This window comes from Harpia harpyja, chromosome 7, assembly GCF_026419915.1.
Source record: "Harpia harpyja isolate bHarHar1 chromosome 7, bHarHar1 primary haplotype, whole genome shotgun sequence".
Lineage (NCBI taxonomy): Eukaryota > Metazoa > Chordata > Aves > Accipitriformes > Accipitridae > Harpia > Harpia harpyja.
In genome coordinates, this window is record NC_068946.1 from 36,808,780 (window position 1) to 36,836,403 (window position 27,624).

General features: G+C 39.8%; 1 protein-coding gene across 2 annotated transcripts in view; it reads left to right on the plus strand.

Moving 5' to 3' along the window:
- The first annotated feature begins 6,895 nt into the window (after window positions 1-6,895).
- COBLL1 (cordon-bleu WH2 repeat protein like 1) overlaps window positions 6,896-27,624 on the plus strand; it is a 94,979-nt gene continuing 74,250 nt past the window's right edge. The window contains exon 1 of one of the 2 annotated variants that reach the window (XM_052792432.1): window positions 6,896-7,162. In XM_052792432.1, coding sequence (XP_052648392.1) covers window positions 7,089-7,162 — 74 coding nt within the window. In that variant the 5' untranslated portion in view covers window positions 6,896-7,088. The other variant, XM_052792434.1, reaches the window with a different exon arrangement.

Here is a 27,624-nt window from a genome sequence, read left to right on the forward strand (position 1 = left end):
TTTGAAATGACTTGAAGTTATTTATGCAAACTCTCAAACTCAAATAAGTAATAATTTTCAGCTGAAGACCTCAAAGAATTTCTGCAACCGATGTTTCATCTCCCCCTGATGAGGCAAATACTAGACATATAGCCACATTCAGCTGTAATACACAAGTCTTGAGCTCCTACCCATGTTCATTCTTGCTTCTTAGAATCATAGCGATAAATGATATACTTGGAAAATGTGTTTGAAAAGGTTGTGGGAATTATCACAGTTGGTAAACTCTGCCAGGTACTCTGACTGAAACCTTTATGTAAGTATCTGTTCATGACTTTTAGTCAAACGTTTATTGGAAAAAAAATTCCAGCTTTCTAAAAGCTTAGAGCACTAATAATTTCTGGATCTATGAAGCGGCATATGTGCCTACAGTGTGACTTAAATAGAACTTGGTGCAGTGTTGTATTCTTGAAACTCCCACCATTTGAAGGTGGGATGAGCCTTTTTCAATAAATAGATTTCTCCAGGTCCCTAGAATTCACTGTATGCACACGTGACCAGAATTATCTTGGATTTGTCTATGCTGAACATCTCAGTACCATCTTGTGTTTAAAATAGATGTGATAAATACTTCCCTTGGGAGCTCTGTTGTGGTGTCCATTCCAGCAATAGGTCCCTAAAGCATACCTGAATAAGCATGCTGTACACAGAGCAGTGTCTCTTGCTTGTTAGTGTTCCAGAGGAGTGCCTTTTCCCTCTCTCCTCGCCTTTTATTCAGTTATCTAATCAGAGCATGCAGTTCATAACATCCAAGTTAGGTATTTAACTCCCTATACATGCTTCAAAAGCATCTTAACATATGGCACCAGATTCCACCTAAATGTATGTAGTGCCTCAGAGGATGTCCAGAAAGCATGAGCCCTGTAAAGTTACTTGGCCTAGTTCTGAGTGAGCTAGCTAAAGTACCAAGAGATACAAATTTGTGCAGCATAAAGCTTCTCCTGGGCTAATATATCTTGCTTTCATGATACAGTACAACCATAGCAATATAGCTCTCAGGACCTAAGATAACTCCTTTACTGATAACTTAGCTATTGCTATGCTTTCTGTATCTCTATTGAAGAAATTCCCAAATCTCTTTTGGATCTAAGTGTGTTTTTCTAGTAGAAAAAGGAGATTATGTTTCTTGTAGTGTTATTTGTATGATACAGTGAGACATAAGTTAATGCATTACTAATCACTTGAACAAATATTATGAATGTATTTTCTTCCAAAGGTGTTTTTCTTCATAAATATTTTTTAGTGTTTAGACTTTACAGACTTCAGTGTTGAGGATTTTTGCACAGCGTACTTTCCTAGTTATATATAAACATTCATAATCTATAAATTTAGTGCATGATAGCAATGTAGTGAACTTGTAGTTTCTTGTAAACCCTAGGTAAGATTAACATTTAAATGAATTCTTATCTATCCTTCATTGCAACTACTGTGGTTAACATGATTTGAAAGCACTAGACAAAGCTGTTTTAAAAAATAATTAACATTGTAACAGGATACTTAAAGGCATATGTGATTCTATATCTTAAATCACTCACTACTCCGCATCATCTGAAGCTTTCTAATATTACTCAAGTGCAAAGTCATCCCACATCAATGCCTCACTAATTGTTATTTAATGCCTTCCCAAAAATACTGTTCAACAAACTTACAAATCATGACATGTAATGTGGTAAAACATTCACCCTGATGATCCAAAGGCAAAAATAAAACACTAGTAGAGTGAAAACATAATGGTAGCAATGGGAATGCATCATGCTAATCTTAAATGTGATCCAAAAGGACAATGTCTCTCTAAGAAAGTAAATGCCTGTAACGTACCCATTAGGAGCAAAATATATTTGGGACAGTATTAATGAAAGAAAATATTTTTTGGTCTGACCCTGCATTTACTACTATATGTAGTAGCAACTGTTGGGAAAATCCTCTATAAAAGGCAAAAATTACTGACTCCTGTATCTGACAGTATATGGGGTACCTTTTTGTAGTCTTATTCGTAGTTCATCTATCAGGCCAAAGCATTAAACAGACAACTGCATTGCTTACAATTTAGAATAACATGATCTGTCTCCTTCTCAGGGTGAAACCTGTCTTTGTGTAGATGGCCAGCATAGATAGGATCTACATATAAATTATTGAAATATAACATTAAACACAAAGACTAAATGGTCCTATCTGTGTAATCCTGTTTAGGTTAGCGGAGTCTGTGGTGCTTTAGTTACTGTAATTGGACTCCACTGCAAAGCAGTACACCAGTACAAACCCAGCTGTAGGGCAATTCTAATATTGCTTTAGGTCACATAGATACGACTGTCCTAACTTGATCTATTTTCTACTTTTTCCTTGTGTAAGAAGAGATAAATCATTCTTTTATATATTCCATTGCACTTCAACAATCAACTAGCCAAGTGGTCAGGCAGTTGGACTAGATGATCATTGTAGGTCCCTCTCAACTGAACTATTCCTATTCTGTTCTATTCTATTCTGTTTAAAAAAAAAGAGTAGCCCTACCATAACCTGAATATAAATCCATCAACAGATTGCATAGGATGTCTTCATGCTCAGATGTTTATCAAATCCATGTATCAGTGCGCTACGTGGTAAATCTCTGATGCAAATTTTGAGCCTACTCATTTTAAAAGCAGTTTTATGCTTTTCCATGTACTTAAAAATATAGCATCCACCCAGGCGGATGCCTTTTATTATTGTCATCCAGTTTTCTTTAAGATCATCTGCTGATGAGAGTAGAGAATACAACTCGTGATATAAAGTAGTGCTATCCATTTGTGCTGTTAACCAGCTGTGATTTTAGCAAATTGCATAATCTCCAGGCACCGAGGTTATTTAACATGAGAAATAGAAATCATAATTTTAACTTCTTTATGGTGGTAACATTTTACTATTTAGAAATGCTCCCCAAACTCCTTAGAAAAAAGGTGTTAATAAAATGCTTACTATTCCTCTTGTACATTTATAGAAGAGATGTCTATAGTGTTCTTCAATGAAGCGCACAGCTTAGATGGGCACAAAAACCTGTCCCTGTGCCTACAGCAATACTTTCAGTGGCTATATGCATGTGTGTGCATGTTTCCCAAAACCTCACCCACACGCTGGAATGCAAACACAGAAAAGGCAACTGTTCAACAGGATGCGATGTAAGCTGATTGCCTGCTCTGTAGAATGAAATCACATACAGATTTAGTTTTCATTTAAACAAAAGCAAGTCATAAAATAATTACTTGTTTTATCTTTATACTATAACAGTAAAAACCTGGTTTTTACCATATCTGCTATACTGGCAGAATAAAACAGATCAGCTTTCTAATATATTTTAATTATGTATCATAAAATTAATTTAACAAGGAAAACACCCTTCAGTTCCATATTCTATTTCGCACCTACTTTGCACACTATTATTCAAAACAACTACTGTGTGATACAGTATGATTTTCTGTGTACAAAACTACATTAAGAGAGCATTCAGGTTACATCCTTAAATCATGAAAGGCCACTAATACCCTGTTATATATGAATAAATTTTAAAAGAAAGACCCTGTAAACAGGCCTTTACAACAGTGAAAAATATCGTAAGACTCCTGTAGTCTGTTTAACACTTGTAATAGCTTTCACCACAGGCAATAATGGGCATACCTGCTTGAAAATCATACGGTCTAGTACATTTCTATAGCATCTTTCATCCCAAAATATTTGTACTCCACATTTCTGGCAACCTCTTGAACAGAGGAGAGCAACCACCAGCACTATGCTACCGTGTGGGTGGAGGCATGGAGATTTTCCCAAAGCCATCTAGGACAACTCCTGACTGTTACAAAAAATGCTATGGGATGTTACTGTTTTTTCAGAACAGGCAGGACTTTGTTTTTAGTAATTTAACTTGTATGAAAAACCCATACTTAGTGAGCTGCCTGGAACTCCATGTCTCTACCTAAGACAGGAGGTTCTCCTTCAAATAGCAATTGGAATTAACAGTTCTCACTGCAAGCATAACTTGAAGGTTATGCTAACAGTAATCAGAACTGGGTATTAATCTGCAAACATTTATACTGAATATACAATGGCACCAAGTACATTCACTGAGTGCAGCGGGTGGCGGCTTGTCACTCGGATTAATGCCTCAAGCTAAAAGCTTGTTTTATCTCAAACTGTAGAGAAAGGATGACATTATTGCAACTGTGAAATTAATAACCTGCCACTTCATTAACTGCTACAATGATATCTTCACAGATCAGCTTAAAAAAGCTAGGGAACTTTTCTTTAAATGTTCTTTCGACTGTTCAATAGGAGAGACATGAATAGTGTATTAAGAGCCCATTTACTTGGTATTCCCTCTTGCAGCCTTCTGCTTATTGTGTATGAGAGTTACATTTGCTTTATATGAGCAACATTTTGAGTTCAGGACAAAGTTGTGAACTTTTTAAAAATAGAAAAATGAAAAAAGAGAGTTTGACTCTGTCAACATCTTACAAAACTCGAACACAGAACTGATTTTCTATTGTTAAAAACCAAAGTGCTCTAGGAGTCTAGAATTTGTTTTTAGAAACAGAGGTCCCTAGGACAGATGACATACCCAGTATCTCATAAAACCACTATTTTAAGTCTAGTCATCATAAAACTGTCACTGCAGAACATGGCCTGCAGGCACTCAAGTTTAGAGCCTACAGTGTTTCCAGTGATCAGCATTTCAGACGTGTTACAACCGAGATTTGAATAAGAGAAGTGGTAGTGTAAGAAGATAAGCATAACTTCTCCCCTTTTAAGTGAGATTGGCATTATTCAGTGAACTGCTTTTTTAGATAATTCCCCAGTCTCTGTTGGAAATTGCCGCCACTAACAAATTTTTTAGGTTATTTCCCTGATGTCACTTTTCTCCCTGGCATTGCTGAATTTCTATTATTAGCCCATGTGAGCTATTCAGTAGATTGCAATCTTCATGGCATTAGTACTTGCCAAAAGAATTAAACCACAGTATACAGTGATTTTCAAATGAGATTTTGAAGAGAATGGTACAACAGTACCTTATCTGTTGGTGGTCCAGCAAAGTTTTTTAGAAGGGATGACAGCATCACACCAACCTACGTAATTATTCTAACATATACAATCAGCTAGGATGGTCTTCAGTTCAGTTGAAACAGCACTATAGTGTTGAATCGTCTCACACCTTTGCAACATGGGAGTTTCATTACCATTTAGAAGATGCAGTCACTTAATGGTTTTGCCCAAGAAGTAGCTGGTTGGAAACACGAAGTTCTTTTGTACTTAAACTGAGGCTATGGTCTGAATGCAGAAAGTTACCCTGCCCTGACTGCAGGAACAGTCAACATACAAAAGAATTATTTGTCAACCTTCATCCTAACCTAGGAAGTGGCCAAACAGTTTGAGGAGCGTGAGAAAAGAAAGTGGACTGTCAAAAGAGAAAAAGGGTTAGAGACTTACATAAGGTCTTTGGTGGGATTGTTCTTGAGATTCTTATCGATCAGTTCCTTGAACACTGTCTCTTTGAAAACTGGAGCATGGAAAATCTTTTGGTTTAAGTAAGGTACACAGGTTAACCGGGCGTGCCTGATAATGGCATGTGGTTATTCAGGGTGTGAACAACCTCTAGGGTCTGTCAAAACAGGCAGCTTCAGGGTTATTTAATCTCTATTGAAGAAGCAGAAAATCAAAGCACAAGAAAATCGTTACTGAAGCACAGTACAAATGAGAAGGGCGTACAGGGAGAAGCAAAATGTTATTAAAGTACAAGATCTGTATTATACTACATACAGTATTATACCAGACAATGTCCATATTATGAATAATATTAACACAGAATGGTCACTTATAATATTTTTTCCAGATACATAATCTTAGAACTAGTCAGAAAAAGAACATTTATACTAGAATGCGATGTTCTACTTTTTCCCTATGGAAAGAAAAAAAGGTATAAATGCTTTGTCTTTGGCTATTTTTCAACTCCTGTTAAGCGCTGGACAAAATATTACCTGCATAGAGAGTCGTATTTTACCGTGCAATACCGTCTCCTGATCCCACGGCACGGCTGGAAAGGTGCTCTGTGCTGAGGCCGGCAAGTAGCGCGTACTGCCCGATCTGCTCACTATGTACTGCAGAGGAGCAGCTTGTCACACAGACAAGACTGAAGTGCCGTCACGCTCAGAGAGCAAACTGAAGATCTAGCTGAAACCATTCTTAACATCGGTAGTTAGTTTCCCGTGACATGGTTAGGTCACGCTCTGCTTCACCCGCTCCAGCCGGCTCGGCGGCCGCTGCCCGCCCCCCCCCCAACCCCCGGGGCCGAGGCCGAGGCCGCCCGCCGGCGGCCAGGGGTGAGGGCTGGGGGGCGAGCCTAGGGGTGCTGGGGACAACTGCACGGAAACTTCAACGCACACACGCGGGACAAGTCCCCGGCGCGCTCGACGACGGGCGCGGGGCGGCCTAGCTTTGATCACCGAGCGGAACAGTTTGCCTGCGGGCGCTGGATCCCACCGCGGGGGCTGACGGCCGCCCCTGCCCCCGGGCTTCTCGTCCGGCTCTCCCCACCTGTAGGGATTTCGCCCTGCGCCCTGGTGGCTGGAATGGGGAAGGACCGAGCCCGAGGCGGCCGCCGAGACGCTTTGCTCGGGGAGAGGAAAATTCCAGCCGAGAGGAGCGGCCCTGCCCCCGCTGGCCGCTGACAGCCCACGGCCGGGGCCGAGCCGAGTCCCCGCACCGGCCGGGCGTCGGGCTGCCACTGGAGGGAGAGCCGGGTGCGTGGAGGCGGGCGGGCAGCGAGAAAGGGAGGGAAGGAGGGAGGAGCCGGGACGGGAACAGGGAGTCTCTGTTTCTCCGCGGGTGCCGGGGCAGGGAAGGTTCCGCGTTTCAAGTTTCTCGCCGCGAAGTTTTTTTCGCTGTTGTGTTCCCCCCCCCCCCCCCTCCGCCCAAGGTGTGGTTTAGCGAGCGGCCGCCCCGGCGCAGGCAGCCCAGCGGGGCCGTGTGCGTGGCCGTGGCCGCCGCCCCGGGAAGGCGCCCCATGGCCGCGCTGTAAACAGCGGAGAATGCCCGGGTTCGGGGGCAAGGCGGCGCTGGGGGCGGCGGAGCGGGGCCGTCTTCCTCGGCCCGCCCCGAGCAGGTGAGGCGGGGAGCCGCGGCGCTGTGCGGGCGGATCCTAGCGGCTGCGCCCGCCCTGCCCCCGAGAGCCGACCTGCGCTCACTCAGCCGCTGGCATGGACGGCCGCGCTCAGCAGGCGGCCACCCCGCCGCCCTCAGGGTAAGCACAGCTCACCGCACGGGTGGGAGGCCCGGGCGCCCCCCGGCCCCAGCGGGGCAGCCGGCGGGGAGCCGCGGTCGTGCCGGGCCGTGAGCGAGCGAGGGCGGGTGAGGTGCGGTGCGAGGGGGCAGCTCGGGGCGAGGAGGCCGGTGTTGCGCGCGTCCGGCTGCAGGGTGCGGCGTTTGGGAGGCAACCGGGGGCGAGAGGCGGCTCCCCAGCGCCGGGGGGCGAGGGTGCGCCCCTGGCTTCGGCGGCGGAGGGTGCGGGGCGGAAGCTCCGCGCGGGACCGCAGCGCCCCGGCCGGGCCGAGCCGAGCCGAGCCGTGAGCGGGGAGGCGGAGGCAGATGGAGCAGCGCGACCGTTAAACGGCTGCCGGCGCGGCGGGAACAGGCGGGCAGAGCGCCGTCTCCCGCGCCCCGACGGCATCTCGGCTGGTTCCCCTGGCTGAGAACGGGCTCTCCGGCGGGACGCTGGCTGCGGGACAGGCCCGCCGGGTCGCCGGCGCCCTCCTCGGCGGTGCCTGGCTGAGCAGCGGCGTGCGTGTGCGGGCTGCGGCGCCAGCCCTCGCCCCTGGCCGGGGGCATTTCCTCAGCGACGAGCCGAGACCTGCCTGCCGCCGCCGTCCGGCCGCCTCTGCCGAGCTGCAGTACTGCCGGCAACCGCCAGTGCAGTACCTGTTGGGGATCGGCTCCTCTCGGCAATCTCTGTAACGCAGAATTTAGCAGCCTGACCATCTGCAAGGTGTAAGTTCTGTGTGTGTGGAAGTGGCGGTGGCGGTGTGAGGGAGCTGAGCGCTTCTCAGTGCTGTGGTAACTGCCCGCATTGGAAGAGAAAAAAAAACCCCAAACAAGCAGCATCTGTTGGGAGAAGCAAAAGGGTTGGCTGCTTTGTTTTTACGTGTTAAGCTCCTCTGACGAATTGCTTATAATCTGTCGGAAAACGTAACTTTAAAGAACGTATTTTTAAATCTAAGTCAAACTACCCCGGTTACAGATCAGGAGGAGGACTTTCCGTTAAGTAGTCGGCTACGTTTGAAGAAAATTAATTCACTCAATCACTTCAGTAGGAACTTGAGGGATTCAAAATACTGACAAGACTGCTGGAGTTATCTGTAAATAGAAGGGACAAAATACATGGTGAGTGTATTTTTTAACAGCAAGACTTTCTTGAAGCTTCCATATTATATACAAAAATGGATTAATTGGATTTCTGACCAAGTGAATACAGGATAAACAGCTACAGTTGATGGTAATTTACTGTAGTATTTGCAGTAGCAATCAGATCAGTTTGAAGTCATGGCTGCGGTGAATATGGAAGACCCATAGAGGAGGGGTATTTATTTGCTTAGGGCCTTGTGGCAATTCCACATTTATGTATGGCCATTGAGAAATGAAGTTTATATTGTTAATCAATGTAGAAGGTATAATTCCAGTATAGATAATTACTGAATTTTTAAGACTTTGGATATGTAAGCACAGTTGAAAAGACTGAGCATAGGCTAATAGAGCATGACACCAGGTTAAGAAGTGACTAAATCAGTATGTCTTGGAGGTCCTCAGTTTCACTTGTGGACAGGAACATGAAAACAAGCAAAAAGGCACAATTAAAATTTTGGTTGTTCTGACGGTTTCTCTAGGCCTGTCGCCTGCCATAAAGCTGTTGCTTATACTGAATTTTGGCTGCTGCTTGACTTAGATAAGTCAGGAAAAGTGGTCTGTTCCCTTAATGTGACTTCAAGCATCTGTCAGCATTCACATCTCAGTTTTGAAAAACATGTAGCTAACAGCAGTGCTCATTTGCGTTAGCCCTGCAGATATATTTTCAGGCCTTTTATCAGCTGTTCCCATATAATTTGGTACTTAGGAAATCAGTTTACTATTCCTTTCTTGTTACAACAAGAGTCCTTTATTGGCAGTCTTAATTGTTTCCTGAAGATGGTCTCATTTGCTCACCCAAATGCTGGATTTGAGGAAAAAAAATCTGGATATACCAGCAAAAACGGCAACTCCCAGTTTGCTGAAAATGATCCACAGATACGTTTTTGAGTAGTAAGCAGTACTGTGGTTCTCTCTCTGAGACAATAGGAAAAATTGTGTAATCTGGGAAGAATTTCAGTTGAATTAGCAATTTTCTTTAAATGTATTACCAAATGATGTGATACTGCATTATATTTCTTCTTAACTTGTTTAGCCAGGTGGAGAATGTTGTTAATCCACAGCTGAAAACTGTTTACCAGTAAATGTGTTCTTAAATCACTGTTTGAAGTTATGTGGTATAATTACTGATAACTCTTCACAGCTTAGAAAGTCTATTTGTGCTAACTGCCAAAAAGGCTGGAGCTGTTAAAGGTGTTTTGTGAGTTTTCAAGCACTGATGTTTATTTAGCCTTTGAACTTCTATGTAACTTAATCATCGGTGGCACTTCAATATAGAATTTTGTTATCAGTTCTATGGGGACAAGCTTTGGGAAAGGATCCTGCAATTATATCCTGGAAGACAATTTTTTTGCATGCAGGATTATGCTTTCCTATTGAAAAATTGTTTATTAAAATTGGTTGTGGTTAAAAATGTTTGCTTGAATTTGGGGAAAAATATGCTGGTGTTATTCTCACTGTACAATCAAGGTAAATCAGTAAAGATTTTTTAAAAACAGCCTTTGCTGGAATTTTTTTTTTTTTAATATGGCAAATAGAAGGTGTGCCCAGTAACTGGCTGGAATTTTTTGGAATGTGGTGAATAGGAGGTGTGCCTGGTAACTGGCTGGACATGACACATAGTTTCTTCTGGTAGCAGAAGAAACTTGGCTGGACTGACTTTTAAGGCGTTTTATAGCTCATCTATCTTGCCCTGAGTCTGAGCAGCACTCATGACAGTGTTCTCCTGCCAGGCCAGTTGACGCAGTCTGCTTCTGTTCATCACAGAGCTGAATTGGCTTTATGCATTGGCTGTGTTATGGGATGGTAGAAAAATGTGTGTTTTAATACTTAAAAAGTGGTTGTGGTTGGTATCCCACCTTTTGAATACAGTTTTCCTGCTGTTGCTGGATAGCAATCCTGTACCCTCGAGTAAATTAATTTTTACATTACTAAGTAGATTTCGCTAGTTGACACAGGCTTTTACCATGAAGAACTGTATTGTAAGTTAATATGCTGTTAAAATATTGGAGCGAAAGTGGATTTTGGTAAATGGGAGGTTGATTTCCTTTGAAATATTATAATGCATATTGAGGTCTACCTTTAATTCAATTCCAATCAATTTCTGAATAATTTTACTTTATTTCATTTGTTCCCTTAAATCATATTTAAAGCTATATGCTTACTTTCAAAACAACAGCTTCTGACCTGCTTTATGTAAGCAAAACCCCCTTGTTTTGTCATTTTCTGTTTGTGTGTCTAATGAACATGCTTAGGAGAAGCTGCTCTCCAGGGGCTGAAGATAGAGATGGTTGTATTGGGGTGGGGGGCCAGGGCTGGCAGAGCCAAACTGAGCTTTGGTTAGCTTACTGCCAGAAACACTCCTCGTGTGTCTTCGTGCTCCCATTCCCTTGTTGCTCGGCCTAATGAATGTATTTGAAAAGTTTAATAAGAACAGGAGAGAAGTCTTTTTCCCATGGTTAGGGCTGTCTCAGGAAGTGAGAGATGTTTTCAGAAAGAACAAGAAAATTAGCTTTTCTCTTGTGTAACTGTTGAGTTTTTATCAAATCATTTCAATCAGATTACGGATCTCTGGAGATATCAGCTGTGGCTCAGTGCTGAGAAGTGTCTGGCATCAAGCTTAGAATACTGATTTGAGCTCTCTTCCTCTCTTTCACATTGTCAGTTGAGTCAGTTCACAACATAACCACAGGTTTGTTCCAAGTATAAATGAAAGTCCTCCCTGTTGTGGAGTGTGGGATGGGACAGAAAGTGCAGCAATAGCTTCAAACCAAGCATTCTATTGCCAAGCCACAGCAGCAGACTAGGGGTGGTGGTGGGGGGTGTCTGAATTTGCTCAGTTTGGTGAAATTTAGGTCAGGGCTGAAACTACATATTTATCTTGCAATGAATTAGCTGTTGCTATTGCTCTGTATGCTACATTATTGTATAGACGTATTTATGAAGAAATGCAAGTCCTTTTGTGCTTGCGCTACTCAATGGTAACACTATCTAGGGTCAGAAGTTAGGCTGGCATGGGTATAGCAAGTAGTCCAATCTTAGATGTGCTTTATCTCTTAGACTGCGGACTTCAAGATAAATAGTTAGCTCACTTTTTCTCAGCCCCATGACTGATGAAGATCAACTAATTGAGCAACAACAAAATGGAAAGAACTTTGAGAGTCTGTGACCATAGAGTTTGCTGGATGTTTGAAACAGGGAGTTAGCTGCTTTGTGGGTGCATGCCCATCAGGAGCCACTTGAATGCTCATCATTCCAGGGCGTAATTTGCCAGCTGAGTTCTGAACATACACTTAATACTTCTTGAGGTGATTATGTTGTTCTTTTTAGTGTATCTGCCTTAACCAAGGCAATGTCAAATAGTTGCATGACACAGTGGTGCCATGAACTGAATGTTGTATTTAAAAGCTGGTTTGATTACTCAAATTTTGTAAAGTCTGAAGTCATAGCAGGGTGCCTATAGAGTAGTCACTGGTAACGTTCACTGTTGGAGTGTGTTGCTGTGGGAATGAGATCAAGGAAACATTAGGCAGTTGAGGAATGTGGATACTAGGGTGAAAAAATGTGTGGGAGGGTAGTACACAAATAGAGAAATCAGCAGAGTTATTTCAAAGCTTTGTCCAAGTGTGATGGTATCCTGTGAAAAGGAAAAGTGAGAGATAGTTAGTGAGGTATCAGAAGCATGTGAGGGGAAAAAGTGTTTGAGACTAAAAGGTGGGTTTCAGCATTACCTTAGGATAGGTTCTTTTCTTTCTATTGTTACTGGATTTTTTTTTTTTGTGAACTTTAAAGGAGATTGCAGTGTTTATGTAAACCTGAAGATCACTGTTTATATTGAGTGGATGCATCTGTGTTGGGTAGAAGAAGAGCCGAGCCCCTTGTAGGGGACCAAATGCTTAGATTCCAGAGGAAACTGAAGATCTTTACAGGATTCCTGTCATCTGACAGATAAATGAACTCACTAGGAATTTTTTAAAGTGACAAGTAAATGGTTTCTGCTGTAATCTGGCAATATCTAACTAGGTCTCCCTTCGTGAAGTCCAGTACTGCTTCTGACTTTCTTGACTGTAGGTTGGAAGAAAGTTTCTAAGCATACAAGTTTTTCTAGCTTGACTGCAGTTGTTTGTAGCTGCCACTGTTGTAGTTTTACGTGTGCTGGAGAGCAGCAGATGCCAAATTATCCAGCCAGCCATTGGAGTTGTAATGATGTTAGCCTGCTCAAGTAAGTTGTGGGGTTTTTTTTCCTCTAGAAGTTAACAAGTTGGTCTGATGAGCTGCTCTCTTAATTGTAGTGGATACAAGGAATGCCAGGTGTTCTCTTTTACGGCTGCTTGCAAGTTAAAACAGATCTGATTGCGTGCTTTCTTTTCTTTTCACCTGGCTGCCACTTGCTTCCCCAACAGCTGACCTGCTACTCTGACTTAAGTTCACATAGCTGCCTGCTGTTTGAGAAAGAGTTGCTCTTTACTGTATTTGCTGTCACTATGTACTGTTCTGAAACTCAGAGAGTTGACGTCAGGGCATTAGAGGATGACAAGAAGCTGAGATGTTGGCTCCTAGACTCCTGTAGAGTTCTGTGGCCATGCCCAGCGTTAGCACAATGAAGAGGAAACTCTGACTGTGCAGCATGCGACAATGGAGAGTTCAAGGGGGAAAACCACCCCTGCTGTTTTGAGCTGTAACAAGCAATTGAAAACTTGAGGTTTCACCTGAACTCTCTCCTAAGGTAAGGTCCCACAATTAAAAACGCAACTCTCTGTATGAAAGTAAACTTAAACATTTACTAACTGGAGTTCCAGTAGATGCGTTCTGACTTAAAATCTGCATGGTGATGGACTAGTGGACAGAAGTGCATTTTTTTCATAGTTTAAGAAACATTTCTTTATGTGTCAGAAGTGGAATGCCATGGGAATCTTTACAGAATTGAGAGTTCCTGGATTTGTTTTTTATTTGCTAGGATGTTCAGAAGGGGCATGTACGTTTATGTGTATCTTTTGGTGATTGCAAATGATCAAAGTGCTGTAGGTGGTTAGAGGACTGATCCCTAATCTATGTATGAAATGTCTCCCTGGGGAGCTTGCACATATGTTGACTGTGCTACGAGACTAGGGTTGTCAGGATTGCTATTTTCAGTTAAAGAAAATAGAGCACATTAATATTTTTAGCTAGGCATAAGCTTTCTTGTGTGAGAAAGCATGGTTTTGTTGTAAGCTTTAGTTCTACAGAGGTTTTCATTGAAGAAATAGCTTCCAAGCTGTCCTTTCTTAGCTGTATTTTAAAAATCCTTTCTGCACACTTCTTTGAATTTTATTTCTGTTCTGGAAATATAGCTACTTGATTTGGAAAACATAGATCAATCTTATTTAAAAATCGACAAACCAACCTCTCTTCCTCCCCAAACAATGCAAACAATTGCTCTATCCTAAACAAGAAATGTTGTGATCTTGAATTTTTCTGAAATACCAACAATGGTACAATTTTTATTCTTTGCCCTACATCTCTCCTACAAAGTGATACTGTCTTAATTAAAAAACAAAAAACAAAAAACAAACCAAAAAACCCCACACCAGTCTATCTCAAAATAACAGCATTAGACACATAAATATTTTTCTTTAAAATCAAATCCCTTTTCAACTTAATATCCCTGAATATCGATTTATTGTTTTAAAAATCTTGGGTTTTTTCATGGGCCTTGGTTTCCTCTTGGGAATTAATTTTCCCTTTTGGTATTTTACCTGGCTTTCATGTCAGACCTTCAGATGCATTTTCTTCCAAAAACTAAGGCTCTGTTTTTTAGCAGGTAAATTTCAAATGTTTTGCTATGGGAAAGGCATAAGCATCTTCTTCGGTTGTCCCTATAATACAAACATATTATTGATAAAGTTGTCTGGAGGGACTGCTTTTTCTGTTCTTTTTGCAAAATGTTGTGTCTGTCACCCTGCCCCCCACCCCCAGTTTGTTGTGCTGGGAGCCTTGCTGAATAAAGTGAGTTAAATAAGAATGTTCAAGGGTATGGGACCATCAGTAGGGTAGCAGTGGAAACTTTGTGTTACTATTGCCCAGATGCTTTGCATGTGTAGCTATCAAGGTGATTAGAAGGGCAATAGGGAAGAATACAGTGCATCAAGTTTGGGTTTTGTCATTTACTATTTTATCATGTGTTTAAGTATCATTGTATTGCTCTTGACTTTTGTAAAACCTAGTACAGTTCTTCTGTACTGTCAAACTACATTGACAAAACTGGATGTAATACTGCAGGTACAAGACAATCTGCTGAGGTATCTATTGTTTAACTGTTCTTGTGACAGCAATGTTGAAAGCATTTTTTACTTGGGAGGAACAATGTTTCATCTCTGGATCTGGAAAAAAAAAATAGGAGCCAAAATGTCTGTTATTAACAAAGTTGAGAAAACAAATGTTTACAACTCATCATGCTGGGTTGTAACTCCTTCAGGCAAAAATGAAGTACATATTTCTTCACTAGTAGTTGTGGACTTAAACCTTTTGTTCTTTTCATTAAAAATGCATGTTGTGCAGAATTAAATATGAAACCATTCTGGCTTTGAGAGCATAGAAACTATTTGCATGGTTGGATGGTTTTTTTAATTCTTTAATTCTTTGCAAGACAAACAAGGTATTAGTTGATGACGATCGTGTAGTAGGTGGAATTTCCAGAGGTGGAATTTCTGATGATTTTCATGAGTTTGTGTAAAATGAGAAATTCAAGCCATGACAGAAATCTGGGCTTTGACAATTTTTATTTATTTTTTTTAATTCAGAAGCTTTAATTCCTCAAAATTAGGTAATGCTGTGTGTTGAAAGTTGTCCCTATGTTCACAGACTTTCATTTCTTAAGAGTTACTGCTTTCTTCATCTACTCTATGAGGTCTCCAGGCATAAACTTTTCTGTATCCTCTGCTGGTCTCCGATTCATGGTCTCTCATTTCCCCTTGCCTGCAATTTTGATCCTTTCCTTCCACCCACACTACAAAACAGCCTCACTAATTCCATCCTTGGCGCCCTCCTTGAGCTATTTTTACCTCATTCAGTTTTTAAAATACTCACTACTTGGAGAAAGTCCTGTTTTGCTGAATCTTAAACTTCAATGTGCTACTACTTATTTTCAAAAAGCCTTTCTCATAGATCATGCTTAGGAACTTTGAAGAATTGTAACAATTCCTAAGGCACCGTAACTGTTGTGGTTTTTAACATTTGGAAGTGAAAGTGGTCTTTCCCCATCTGCTTTTATTGGTGGCAGATACTCTTGAAGACAACACTTGGGGTTTTTTTCTTCCTTTATGAGGGGAGGAGATTCCTTCCTCCTATTACATTAAACTATTTTGCAGTGTATGACCCCATCCTTAAACTCTTCCATAGACTCCTTCTGCTTTAGTGTTTTGGATTCTGGTTTTGTGCGTTCTTTTAAATTTTGAGATTTAAAAAGAACCTGGCCCTTCAGCTTGGTCCTTCCATCTGTTGGGGTTTTTTTGGTTTTTTTTGGTTTGTTTTTTTTTTTTTTTCTGTGACCCATTCTGCCTGTATCTGATTTCTCTTCCCCTGACTTCACCCTGAAACTGTAGATTCTTCTTTTTATAAATGTGCCTTTGTGTTTAAATATTATGTATCGCATTTTACCTAGCTTAATGCATCTTGCTCTCTTGTACTTACATGGGCATGGAGACTATTTTTGCTACAATGTTTTAAGGGGAGAAGGGCTTCCCAGGCCCCTTCACATTTGCACTTTAAAGAGGGGTTATGGGCTGTCTTTGCACTTGCTGTGCTAGTCTGCTCACTTACCTGCGGTTGGGTAGTGCCTTGGACATTGCAGGACTTGGAGCTGAGATCTTAAGGCAGCAGTGACAGCTAGAGACATGAAATAGGATTTATTTTATTATTTTTCTCCTTTCAACTAAGTCAGAGTTTACTTACAACTTATACTGTGCTGTCCTTCCTCAAAATTAGATATATTTAATTTGATGTCTGCATGACAGGTTATCGGGACATTTGTGGTAGAAGATGAACTAATGGGACTGGGTCAGATGTATCCTTATTCCTTCAGCTCCTTAATATTTCTCTTTTGTTTCTTTTTGGTTGATTGGTTGGGTTTTTGGGAGGGTGGGGAGAGGGGTCTGTTTTTCTTTTAAGTGATATGTACAGGGATCAGAGGATTTTGAAATCTAGGTAACTTTGGGGTTTTGTTTTGATTATTCTTCTGCAGTGTAGGGCACATATTCACCCCTCCCCCATAGGTATCATTGAGATAGTGTCAACATGCCAGGCAATGCTTGTTCACTTTTATAGAAAAGCAAGGTGAAAATCTAGAAGGTATGGAAAACCAAAGCATTTTATAAGCACTCCTTCAGAGCTGATTGGCAGTAGTGAGCGGGATTGGAGAGAATCTGAAGCAGCTTATTTTGGAAAAGTAGTGAGGATCTGACATCACTGTCTGAACTGTTGGAATCTCTGTCTTATTTCTAAGTATCTTTCTTTGACTGTTCTCATATTTCCACTGCCCAAACATTCTTACAAACTTTCCAGTCTTCCTCCCAAAATACACTGCTGTAATGCCTCTTTACCTGTAAATCTCAAATGAATAAAGGAGGAGGAGGGAAACACAATGAATTGTAAATGTTAACTGAAACCTTAAAATAGACAATGATTTATTTTAGGAAAAAAATGGAGGTTTTTTACTATGATAGTTTTAGAAATATTCAAACAAATTGATTGGTTCTTATTTTTTCTTTCTGATGGTGTTCCTTAACGTACTGCTTATAGGCTTCTGTCTTTTCTTTTTTTTTTTTTTTTTTCTCCCCTGCTTTTACTTACCAAAAAATTTTCCTGGATTCTGTAGCTGCAATATGTAAAGCCTGCCAGCTAATGGGTTTATGGGATTTTTTATTTTTTATTTTTTTTTAAAGACTGCTTTCTAGCACTTAATCCAGAATGTTTTTTATGGTAGAATTGAGAATATTTGGAAATAATGACACATAACATAAATGCTGAAATTTCATCCTATACAATGCCAAGCAGTATTTTATACGTGTTGACTGTAGATGGAGATTTTAAAATTACTTGGTACCCTGACTGAGTAGTCTCATGGAAAGATCTGTATGGTTTCAAAGTTCTGCCCCTCTGCAGAAGAGACAGATGTCTTGCATGCAGTCTCCACTAGAGAAGAACAACTGGATTTTCTTTCATGTTTCCTGAATGAAATCTGTCTATACTCTTGACAAGTTGATGCTGCCTCTTCCTATTCATGGTGCAGAGATCTGTAGTAGGAAATCAAGTGCCCAGTGAATCATTTATTTTGTAAACAAATGTTTGTCAGAGCCACTTGGAAGAACTTTAGCAACTTAAGATAGAAATACCCTTGCAAAATTCTACCCTGATTAATTGAGAAGCGTGCAGTTCATCTGCCAACAACATACTCTCAGAAAGTAAAAATGGTTGAGTATGTAAAGAGTTCTTCTGTTACATGTAAATAAAAGCTCCAAGATTAGAAGTAATCATATTATGAGGTTTTAACTTTCATTTAGAAATAAAATAAATAACCAATGAGAACTGGAAAACTCTATCTACAGTTATTGGCCTTTCCCGCATCCTGTCACATCACATTTCACATCTCAGTCATATACTGAGAGTAAGTGTTTCCTTGAGTCAGTTTGTGGTAACATGTGAATAAATGCTTAACGTGGTAGAAAGAGCTCTAGTCTGCTTGTAAAAGAGCATGTGATACTTTGTCAAAGATAGGAAGGGGTAGCTAAACATGGCATAGCATTTGTTGAAATTGTAAAAATTCAGTCATTAAGCTCAACCCATTAAAAAATTCTTGGCTTCTGACAGTAAAAAGAGATCCATCAGTAAACATGAATCACGTCCCCAAACTGACGTAGCTGTACCAGTATTACGTACCATTGTGTTTATCTGTGGCTTTGATTAACAAATATTTTCAGTTAAATACTTAAGTGGCAGTGAGAAAGAAGTGGTTTGGTGACTATGAGAAAGACCGATTTATTCAGAGATCTGCTGCTGGATATGAATATTCTCTGTTTTCCCTCCCATTTGTTTTTTTTGGTTTCGTTTGTTTTTTTTGATAGTAGTTGTATAATTAACAGAGATTGCATACCTATCTCCCTCCCTTATGGGCAATCTAGGTGAAAGGAAGTTTCAGTGTTTTGTTCTGAACTGAGTAGGTTTGCTGCTGGTGGAGTAAGTTTGTTGCAGCCTGTTTATGTCCTTTTCTTCAGTTAGAAGAAGTCAGTGATAAGCTGTTTGTAATCACAAAAGGTAATTTCTTTTTCTCTTTTTAAGGTTAGGGAAGGCTTTTGTTGCTTTAGGCCCTCCTTCCTTGCCAATATTCACAGTTTGGGGATGATTTTGAACTGTCAGCTTTGAATTTCTGGATCCAAAGAAAGCCTTTTGCTATGGTAGTGACTTTATATCCATGTAATAAAAATTCCAAAAATTCTGGTTTTCATTGTTTTATGTGTGTCAAAAACAGCTGGATTGCCATTAGCCATAACTTGAATCTCTTCTCCAATATGAAGCCAGAGTTCTTTCCATGGATTTCCTCCTTTGGGCAGTGTTCGAAACCCAGCTCTTACTGGGAGAGAGAAAATGTGGCACTTAGGAGAGGTCAATGGGATTTAGGTTACTGGCACTTGGAGTTTTACTCTGTAGAGTGAGGGTGAACTTTTCAATTTCAGAGTTTGCAGCTGAATTTTAGCACTCTCTTGTTTGTGTCTCGTTCTGCTTTTATCATCCGTGTAAATAGCTGCCCATGAACTTTTTTTCCAGATTGACTGACTGCTCTGGTTTTCAGCATGTTAACTTTAGTTTTATTACAACATTCTGTGAAACATTGATGTACTGCAGTTAAGTTTGGGGAAATTGCGACAAATTTTGGAGAGGGTTTAGCAAATGAGCTACCTCCAGCTTGTCTCTGATCTAGTCCTACCACTAAGCACATGAGTAGAAGCTCTGGTCTAGGTGATGTTCTGATCTATACACCTTGTCACTGAAGCTTCTATTGCTGTAGCTGCGTTGGTGGTAATTTTGCTGATTCTTGACCCCCACCATGCACCCCACCCCAGGCCTTTTTTGACCAGTGTAGACAAATCCAAGGTTCTCTAGTGCTCTTAAATCAGGGTCATTAGTTTCTAATAAAGAAGTTTGCCCTATATTGGTATTAGTAATTGCCTTTTCGTGTCCACTGACGTTCTGCTGGCATGTGCTTACCACTTGCTTGAAGATAAATTGGTAAAAAATGTGGATGTCTTGTACATATAACTAGCAAAACATTCCTCATTTTTAGTGATTTAATGTATGCAACAAGCAACATTTTCTTCTAGAACTGTTGTGAGCAAGTACAGTGGTTAACAGTTAAGCACTCTTAGTCTTTCTATTTCTAAAGCGTGACAACATGTGAATGGCATGTTCATGAGTTACTGCATGGTTACAGAGTATGAGCATGTAAGTCATTCAAAATGCTATTTGGCTGGTTACTTTCATGGGTAGGAATGTGGAAAATACTGGATTTCTGACTGTTGTGATAACGCAGGGTACAGAATTATTAAAGACTCTGAGAGGTGTCTAATCAAAATTTTTTATACATATATTCTTTTAGGCATTTTAGAGAGAGTGTCTGTTATATTCAGGGAAAACTTCTAAATCCAGGGAGAACTTACAGACATGGTTTCAGGTCTTAGGAATTTGTGCGTGTGTGTTTTAAGGGCTTTATAAGATCTTACAGCTTAGATCATTCAAGCAGTATTTCTGTCCTTTCTTCTGAAAGCCATAAAGTAAGAAAATCCTTCTCCTCTGAATTTTCTTCATGTTTTACATGACTTCCTGGGTGGGAGAAGTGTGTTACTTTTTTTTTTTTAGTTAATTATATATAAACTTAAGTCACATTGTTTCAGAGCACTTAGTACACATCTATATACTCTATAGATTAGGTAGGTACCATATTAGAATTTTCAGAAGGAGAGAACCAGGAAGATAAAATGCTGCTAAATTGGAGGGTGCTGTTTCTCATAATGAGAAAGCAGTCAGTTATAGGAACTCTGATAAATAAAGCCCGTAGACAGCCCAGCTGTACTTTGAGATGAAAACAGGATGTTGGTTGTATTGCTGGAGGACTACTGTATAAATCAAAGGATATGCTATTATTGCTGTGTAAGGAAGCTGTACTCCCTTAGAGTAGTTCTGTATATAAAAGAATGATAATTGCCATGCTTATCAAGGACTGGCAGTTCTCCTTTTCCAATTGTGACCTGGTGAATCCAGCTCTCGTTCATGACTTAAAACAAAATGTTGCCAGTTATTTTAATTCCCTATTCAATAGGACAAACAGAATGTGGTTATTTTTATCTCTTTATGGTTCCTTGGATTATACAAATAGAAAACCCTTTTCCTATATTCAGGTCAAAGGTGGTTTACTGAGGGGGTTGTGGATTGTTTCCCCAGTGCCTGTTAAACCCTGCCAGTTCAAGTTGTGTCCACTTAGTCATGTCATCTGGAAATGGCCAGGTGGCTTTCTCCCCTTGCCAATGTCTGACCTTTCCCTCTCCTAACTTTTTGTTTTGTTTTGTTTTGGTTTTTTTTTAAGAGTTCACTTATAGCCCCTTTAAATTTTGGTTCGATAGGCTTAAGCAGTTTTTTGTTTATTCTCATAAGGTCTTTTAAAGTGCTTCTCTGCCCCTATTCCACTCAGTGTACTGTTCTACTGTTCCTCAATGCTGACTAGAATGGTGTTGCCTTTAATTTTGTTTTTAAAATTAATTTGATAGTTTTTATGCCTCTAAGTACTATATCCAAGTATGCTTTCTCTCTTTAGGAAGGAAGTCAAATTACTTTTCTGCTTTTGGTTTCCACCAGTTTATTCTTCTCTTCAGGGAAATCCTAGAAGCATAGCGTTGTTTGGGTTGGAAGGGACCTTTGAAGATCATCTGTCCAACCCGCATGGTAGATCTGTAGTATGCTGTAGGGTAGCCTAGATTGTTATTTAAGAAATATAAGTAAGTTTCTCTTAGGCAGAAGGAGCTGAATCTGGAACAACAGTAAGTATGTGGGTAAAGGTTAAAGTGATGTTCCTGTAATATTACATGTGTTTTTATAGAAAAATTTTTGGGATAAGTCCTCAAAACCAGAACTATTTTGGTAGAGAGATTTTAGCGTAGCAGTTTACACTGGTTAGTAGAATGTTGTCAGCCTCTTAGTATTTGTATTCAAGTGCAGAGTTAGCTTCCCTGCAGTAAGACTCCTGACCATCAATCAGATTTGAAGCCAGTCCATGCTGCTGATGCCTGCACGGTAGAGGAATGAAGAGTCTGATAAGAAAGTGAGAAGGCGGCGATGGTGAGTCAGTTACACAGACCTGTAAGGGAAAGCAGATATGCTTTGCTCATGAAAGAATCTTCACTCTTGAAGGCTTTACAGCATAAACTTAATATTGTTTTAATATTGATTTTACTTTATGCTGAATTATAAATTCATCTTTCAAATTTATAGTTTTCATGAATTTTGATATTCAGAATGACTTTTCTATTATTTACTATCGCTTATCTACATTTCACTGAAGTTCTGTGAGAGAAGGATGTTGCAGGAACTGTTTAGGCTTATGTAACAAGTTGTTGTAATCCCTAAGGAAAAATATGTCTATAATATAATGTTCCAAAAAACATTTCAGTCTTGTTCAGACAGTAGCACATTTGAAATGGCAACTTCTTTAAAGGGCAATAGTGCTGTTATTTTGGATCATTACTTGTTACTCTTATAAATTTTTGCAGTTGAGAGAACTGGTTGTATTAGGTTAAACAAGCTACACTCCAGTGTTTGACCTATTTTCTAAATCATGCTTATGTTGCCACATTATTTGTGTACGCTAGAAAACTATCCATTCAAAAGTACCGGAGGTGAGATGCTCTCAGGGGATACCTATTGGAGCACTTTCCATTATTTTTTAACATAAATGCTGATAAAATAACTTTAGATTTAAAACTGAAATAACTTTAGACTTAAAACCGGGATGTAACTGTATGCCAATATCAATTAATGGATGTATTTTTGAAGAATTAAGGTCTCGCTAATCTGCTTCTTTCTGCTTTTTCACAGGGGTGGGATAGGAGGAAGAAGTCTCAAAATCTTGAATTTGTTTCTTGTCTATACTAAACAGTTGTAGGAATTAACCAGGAGTAAAGTCTTTTTGTTGAAACAGAATGAGTTCTGTAGTACAGATTGAGTTATATTGGATGTACTTGGGAGTATACCATATTACATGTAGAGATATGTAATTTCTTTGGAGGGAGAACCTTTTCTGGGGCCAGAAAATTATTTGAATTTTTATTTGAAATTTTATTTGAAAACATATTTATCAGTTATGGGATATCTTAGTGTCTATAGCAGCAGTTCATCAAATAAGGGTAGGTAATGGTTTAGGGTAAACCAAAAGTTTTGGAAGATGCATATAACTTTTAAGTAGTCATGCCCTGTGGCCATTAAAGATAAATTATAAATTCTAGCTGTTCATATAAACTCATGGTGTTCTTTAACAGGCCAGAAGTGTGGTTATCAGGAGACATGCCGTGGAATTACCCTGATGTGACCTTGTTAAGTGGTGGATTTGAAAAGCTTTAAGCATTATTTGAACTGGTCCAGTACTCTGAAGGCCTCTTAATTATACTGCCAGTATTATTTTTCTGAAAACTTCTAATGAAGGGGGATGTATTCTGGAGTTGTTGTGTCAGTCACACACTCACACAGACAGTTCTCACTGTGCAGGTTGTATTGTACCCTAAAATGATTGTGGTTTGTTTGTTTGTTAAATTTTTGAGCAAGTATCGCAACTTTTCATCCACAGAGCAAATAGCTGTTGCTTTTGATTAGTAACTTAAACCTTGGCAAGTATGTAAATTCCTCAGCAAGGCACTGGTTTTGAAGAGCTACTTATGTTCCAGTGAGAAATCTTTTGGACAGATTGTTTTAGAACATGTGATTCTTATTTTATTTTTTTTTAAACTTTTTTCCTGCTTCTGTACTATGTTATCTGCACTGATTTACTCCTTTCCTCCAGGAAACACATTTGCAATAAAGATCCGGTCTTCTGTTTATATAGTTCCTGCTGCTTATTGCTTCCTTGGGGTCCTCTTTGACCTTATAATTAACAGAAAAATAACTGATATCCTGGGAATTAAGAAGAAATGAATGAAGCACAGGGAGCTGATAAATTCTGATGAATTCTTTCACTAATCAAGCTTCTGTTTTGACATGAAAAGGTCATCATTAATAAAAATAAATAGATTAAAAAAAAACCATAAGGAGCATGTTTTTCATAGTGCCTCTGGTGCTGGATCCTTTGGCAACTAAGCTTGTATGTACCTTTTCCAAAATGCAGGAAAGCGTCTGCTCTATCTTGGCAAACAGCCAGCTTGTTTCAGTTTCTACTGTCTTCAGTGTTACAATGTACTTACATGTTTAAAAAAGCCAAAAAACTTCAGGCTAGTATCATAAACAAGTTCTACTGTACATCTTGAGACTGGGCTCTCCTGCTACTAACTCAGACTAATCTTAAATTCTGGTTAGAAGACCAGACATAACAATACCAAGCTTTAGTATGGGTGAATATATGGAATTGTCTGTCTTTGTGCTGATGAAATTAAGCAATCCATTCATCCATCCATATTTGTTTGTGGCATATAAGCAAGACTATGTTTTGCAGGTGAAAGGATCTAATTCTAAATACTACTAGAGTCACTGTTTACTCACTTGACTTATGTTGATTTACATATGCTTACACATACTTTTATATGTATACTCACTGACAGTGTCTGGGTTCAAGCATTTTCCTTTGTTTCCTAGAGCTTAATCTTACAAGTTCTGCATATTTTCAGGTAACAATGTTGTATATGTTGTCGCTGTTGGCAGTTGCCAACAGTAGAAATAATCTGCCAAACGTTAAATTAATTCTGATTGCGCACTTTCCTTAACACAGCTTCTAAAGAAAGCTAAGTGTCTTGAATTCCAAGTACACAAACCACTACGCTCAATATACATGTTCTTCAGGAATCTGGTGACAACTAACCACAGCATGGAGCTTCAGGTAAGCTCAAGAGCAGAAAGATTGTTCTTTCTAGTTTAAGTTTGTGTTCTTGTTCGCTTCCAGCCCCTTCACTTAAGAAGCATGGAAGGGTGGGACTTCTAGCCAGTGTTACCCGGTGGGATGTTGTGGGTTTGCCCACTATGAGCATGTGGGGGTGACTTCCCTTCTTCTTTTTCTTATTTAAAAAAAAATAAAATAATATGAACAGGAATGGACAAACTGAAGCAGCGGTTTCACCCCTCCAATGAAGAAGGTGAGGTCTTGGCAGTGTTAGGTGTACAGTTGGCCTCGATGATCTTACGGGTCTTTTCCAACCTAAATGATGCTATGATTCTGTCTCTTCCTTCACCAGTCACTTAGCTGCATCACTTAGCATCAGCCGTGATAAAGTTATGCAGGCATGTAACTGGGACTAAAAAACACCAGTAAAAAGACAGAGAGATGATAGCTCGGCCTAGCTGTGAAAATTGTCTTGCAGTTTTCTCAGAAGCTTATGTCATTGTTATGACTCCTTGCTTTTGACAGCCACCTGGTATTCTTATTAGCCACCTTTGACCCCAGAAAGCTAATGGTGTAGAATATTTTTAAAGGCTGCTGGATCATACATAAACTTACAGTCTAAAAAAATGTTTCACATAGTCTTCAATGTTACTGTGACAGATGTATCCCCTGTTCAACCCAGTTGTTTCACATCAGCAAATATGCAGAAAATAGAATTATGAGACTAAAAATTATGGTGAGCTTGAGAAACCATGTGACTGCACACACAGAAATAGTGCACTGGTGCAGCGTGTTTTATTATTTAGCCATTATGTAACCATTATTTAGCCATGTTAATTTTTTTTTTGTTTAGAAAGCAGATTCAGCCAGGCTGTTGGTGATTAGTTAGAAGGTGTGGTCTTAGTAATTCATACCGTGATTAGCAGTGGGATCCAGTGAGGTTGTGTAGCTAGTGGCTGATCCTTAGATATAGAAGATGGTGAAAGGTTGGTGGACCTTATGAAGAGGAGGAGGAGGGTGAAGGTATCCAGAATCACGCAGTCCGTTTCCCCCGTCTTTACCTACTGTAAGTCCTAATCTGACAGGTGAATTCTGGTGTCTCCTAGCAGTAAGTCACAGCTTGTTTGGTCCTCTGTACATATCTGAAGTGACAAATAAAGCCATAGCCCTAGTTCCTGATCCCTATCTGTATATTTGAGCCAATACTAGACCAACTTTGTCTAACAAACCTAATGAGTGGCTGTCCAAGCACTTTCAACAAAAAGCCACTTATGTGTTATGGTAGCTGCAGTTACATGACTACATCTATTTTCCATGCACATTCACTCCACAGTTCTACTGAAATTGTTAAAGAAGTCTTCATGTATGCAGGCTACATTTTAAAACTGAGTAGAAATCCAGGAGTGGAACTACCTTTTTGATCCAGTAGGTAATCCTGATAGCTGCTGTTATTCTCTTAAGTAGATGATAAAATAAATTTATTTCCCTTAGAAAAATGCAGGAAGTTAGCATAAGTTCTAGTCATATGTCAGCAAGAGACAGAGACAAGAATGTCATAATGTGATGGGGCTTCTGCAACATAGTTTTTGGACTCCTTCTAGGAGTGATCCGATTATAATAGTCACCCATCTGAAGTTTTTAATTTGGCAAAATTTGTACTTGTAAGATACCCTTGTACTGTTCAGTGAAACAGGAGCTTTGCATATGTTGTTAGCTTATTCTGTCAAGCATACCATACTAGCAGTACAGATATTTTTGTCTTCTCTGGATTTTTTTTTTTTTAATCATGCAGTAATTTGTTGTTCACTTAAAGGCAGACATTTGTGTTCTAAAAACAAATGACACACACACAGCTGTGTAGCCAAGTGACCCAGAGAAAGTGAATTCCCATGATCTATGTGTATGTGCAAGTGATGGGGACCAGAACTTGCTCTTTGTCCAACAGTTCAGTTGTGTGTGGCCTCAAGGGAGCATGTGGCTCCTTGTACTGTTGACTTTCCATGGGAATGTAAGAATATGTCTCACAGCGCTGACTAGGAGTTGTGTGCTTTTTAGAATGTGTTTTCTTATATCTCAATTCCTTTGGGTTGTATAGAAATTCGGGCTACATATTGATTGCACTTTTGAGGAAGAGTGTACAATTGTGTGATACTGCAGTTGTTAAGAATTGGACATAAATATTTTGCATTGCAGTGACAAAAGCTATGCAGCCATTTAACTTCTGTTCTTTATGTTCTTGAACAAATGCTTCTGTTTAAGGATATTTGAAAAATGAAGGCAGCTATTTAGTCACTTGCATAAATAAATAGATATGAAGTTCTCAGATACCCAAGATGTGAAAACATAGATGATTTTTTTTGTTTGCTCTACAGTGGGTGAGACAGGACTAGGGTTGGCAGAATCCTTTCTTGGTATTTGATTTTTTTTTTTGTGAGTAAAATTTTAGCGTTTAATTTTTTTTTTTTTTCTTGGTGGGGTGTGTATGTAACCTCTCATCTAAAATTGAAAAGTTCTGTAATGGCATATCATAGACCAAGTGCTGCTCAAGTTACTAATGACCAACTATGGAAGCTTAATGCATTGGCTAGTTTTGAAATTATGATTAGCAATTGGATTATTAGCAATATGATAAGCAAAATTAGCAATTTAATTGCATAGGCTTCCTAGTGCTGTCCTGAGGTGTTATTTCAAACCTGTGCAAAATATGTACAAATTAACTATGAACACCTCTCTGCCTTAAGTAAGGAAGTTAAAAAGCGGAAGAAAACAACTCAGAAGACATGCTAGTTACTTCCTGAATATATCTTATTACACATGGCTTTCTCAGAGGCCATACTTTTAAGGGTATGGCCTTGATTAGCAAAGTACCTACCTGAATTTGTCCAGTTCTGTTTAGCTTTCCATTAATAATGGTATAGGTGGCAAAAGAGGTGGGACAGAAAACCTATTCAAAGCACTATGAGACTGTATCCAGTGTGTCTATTTTTAGCTTAAATACTTCATTTTATTTAGAATGAATGGAGCTCACTTCCATTAGTTGCATCAGCACATGACCTTGCTGTGTTATATGT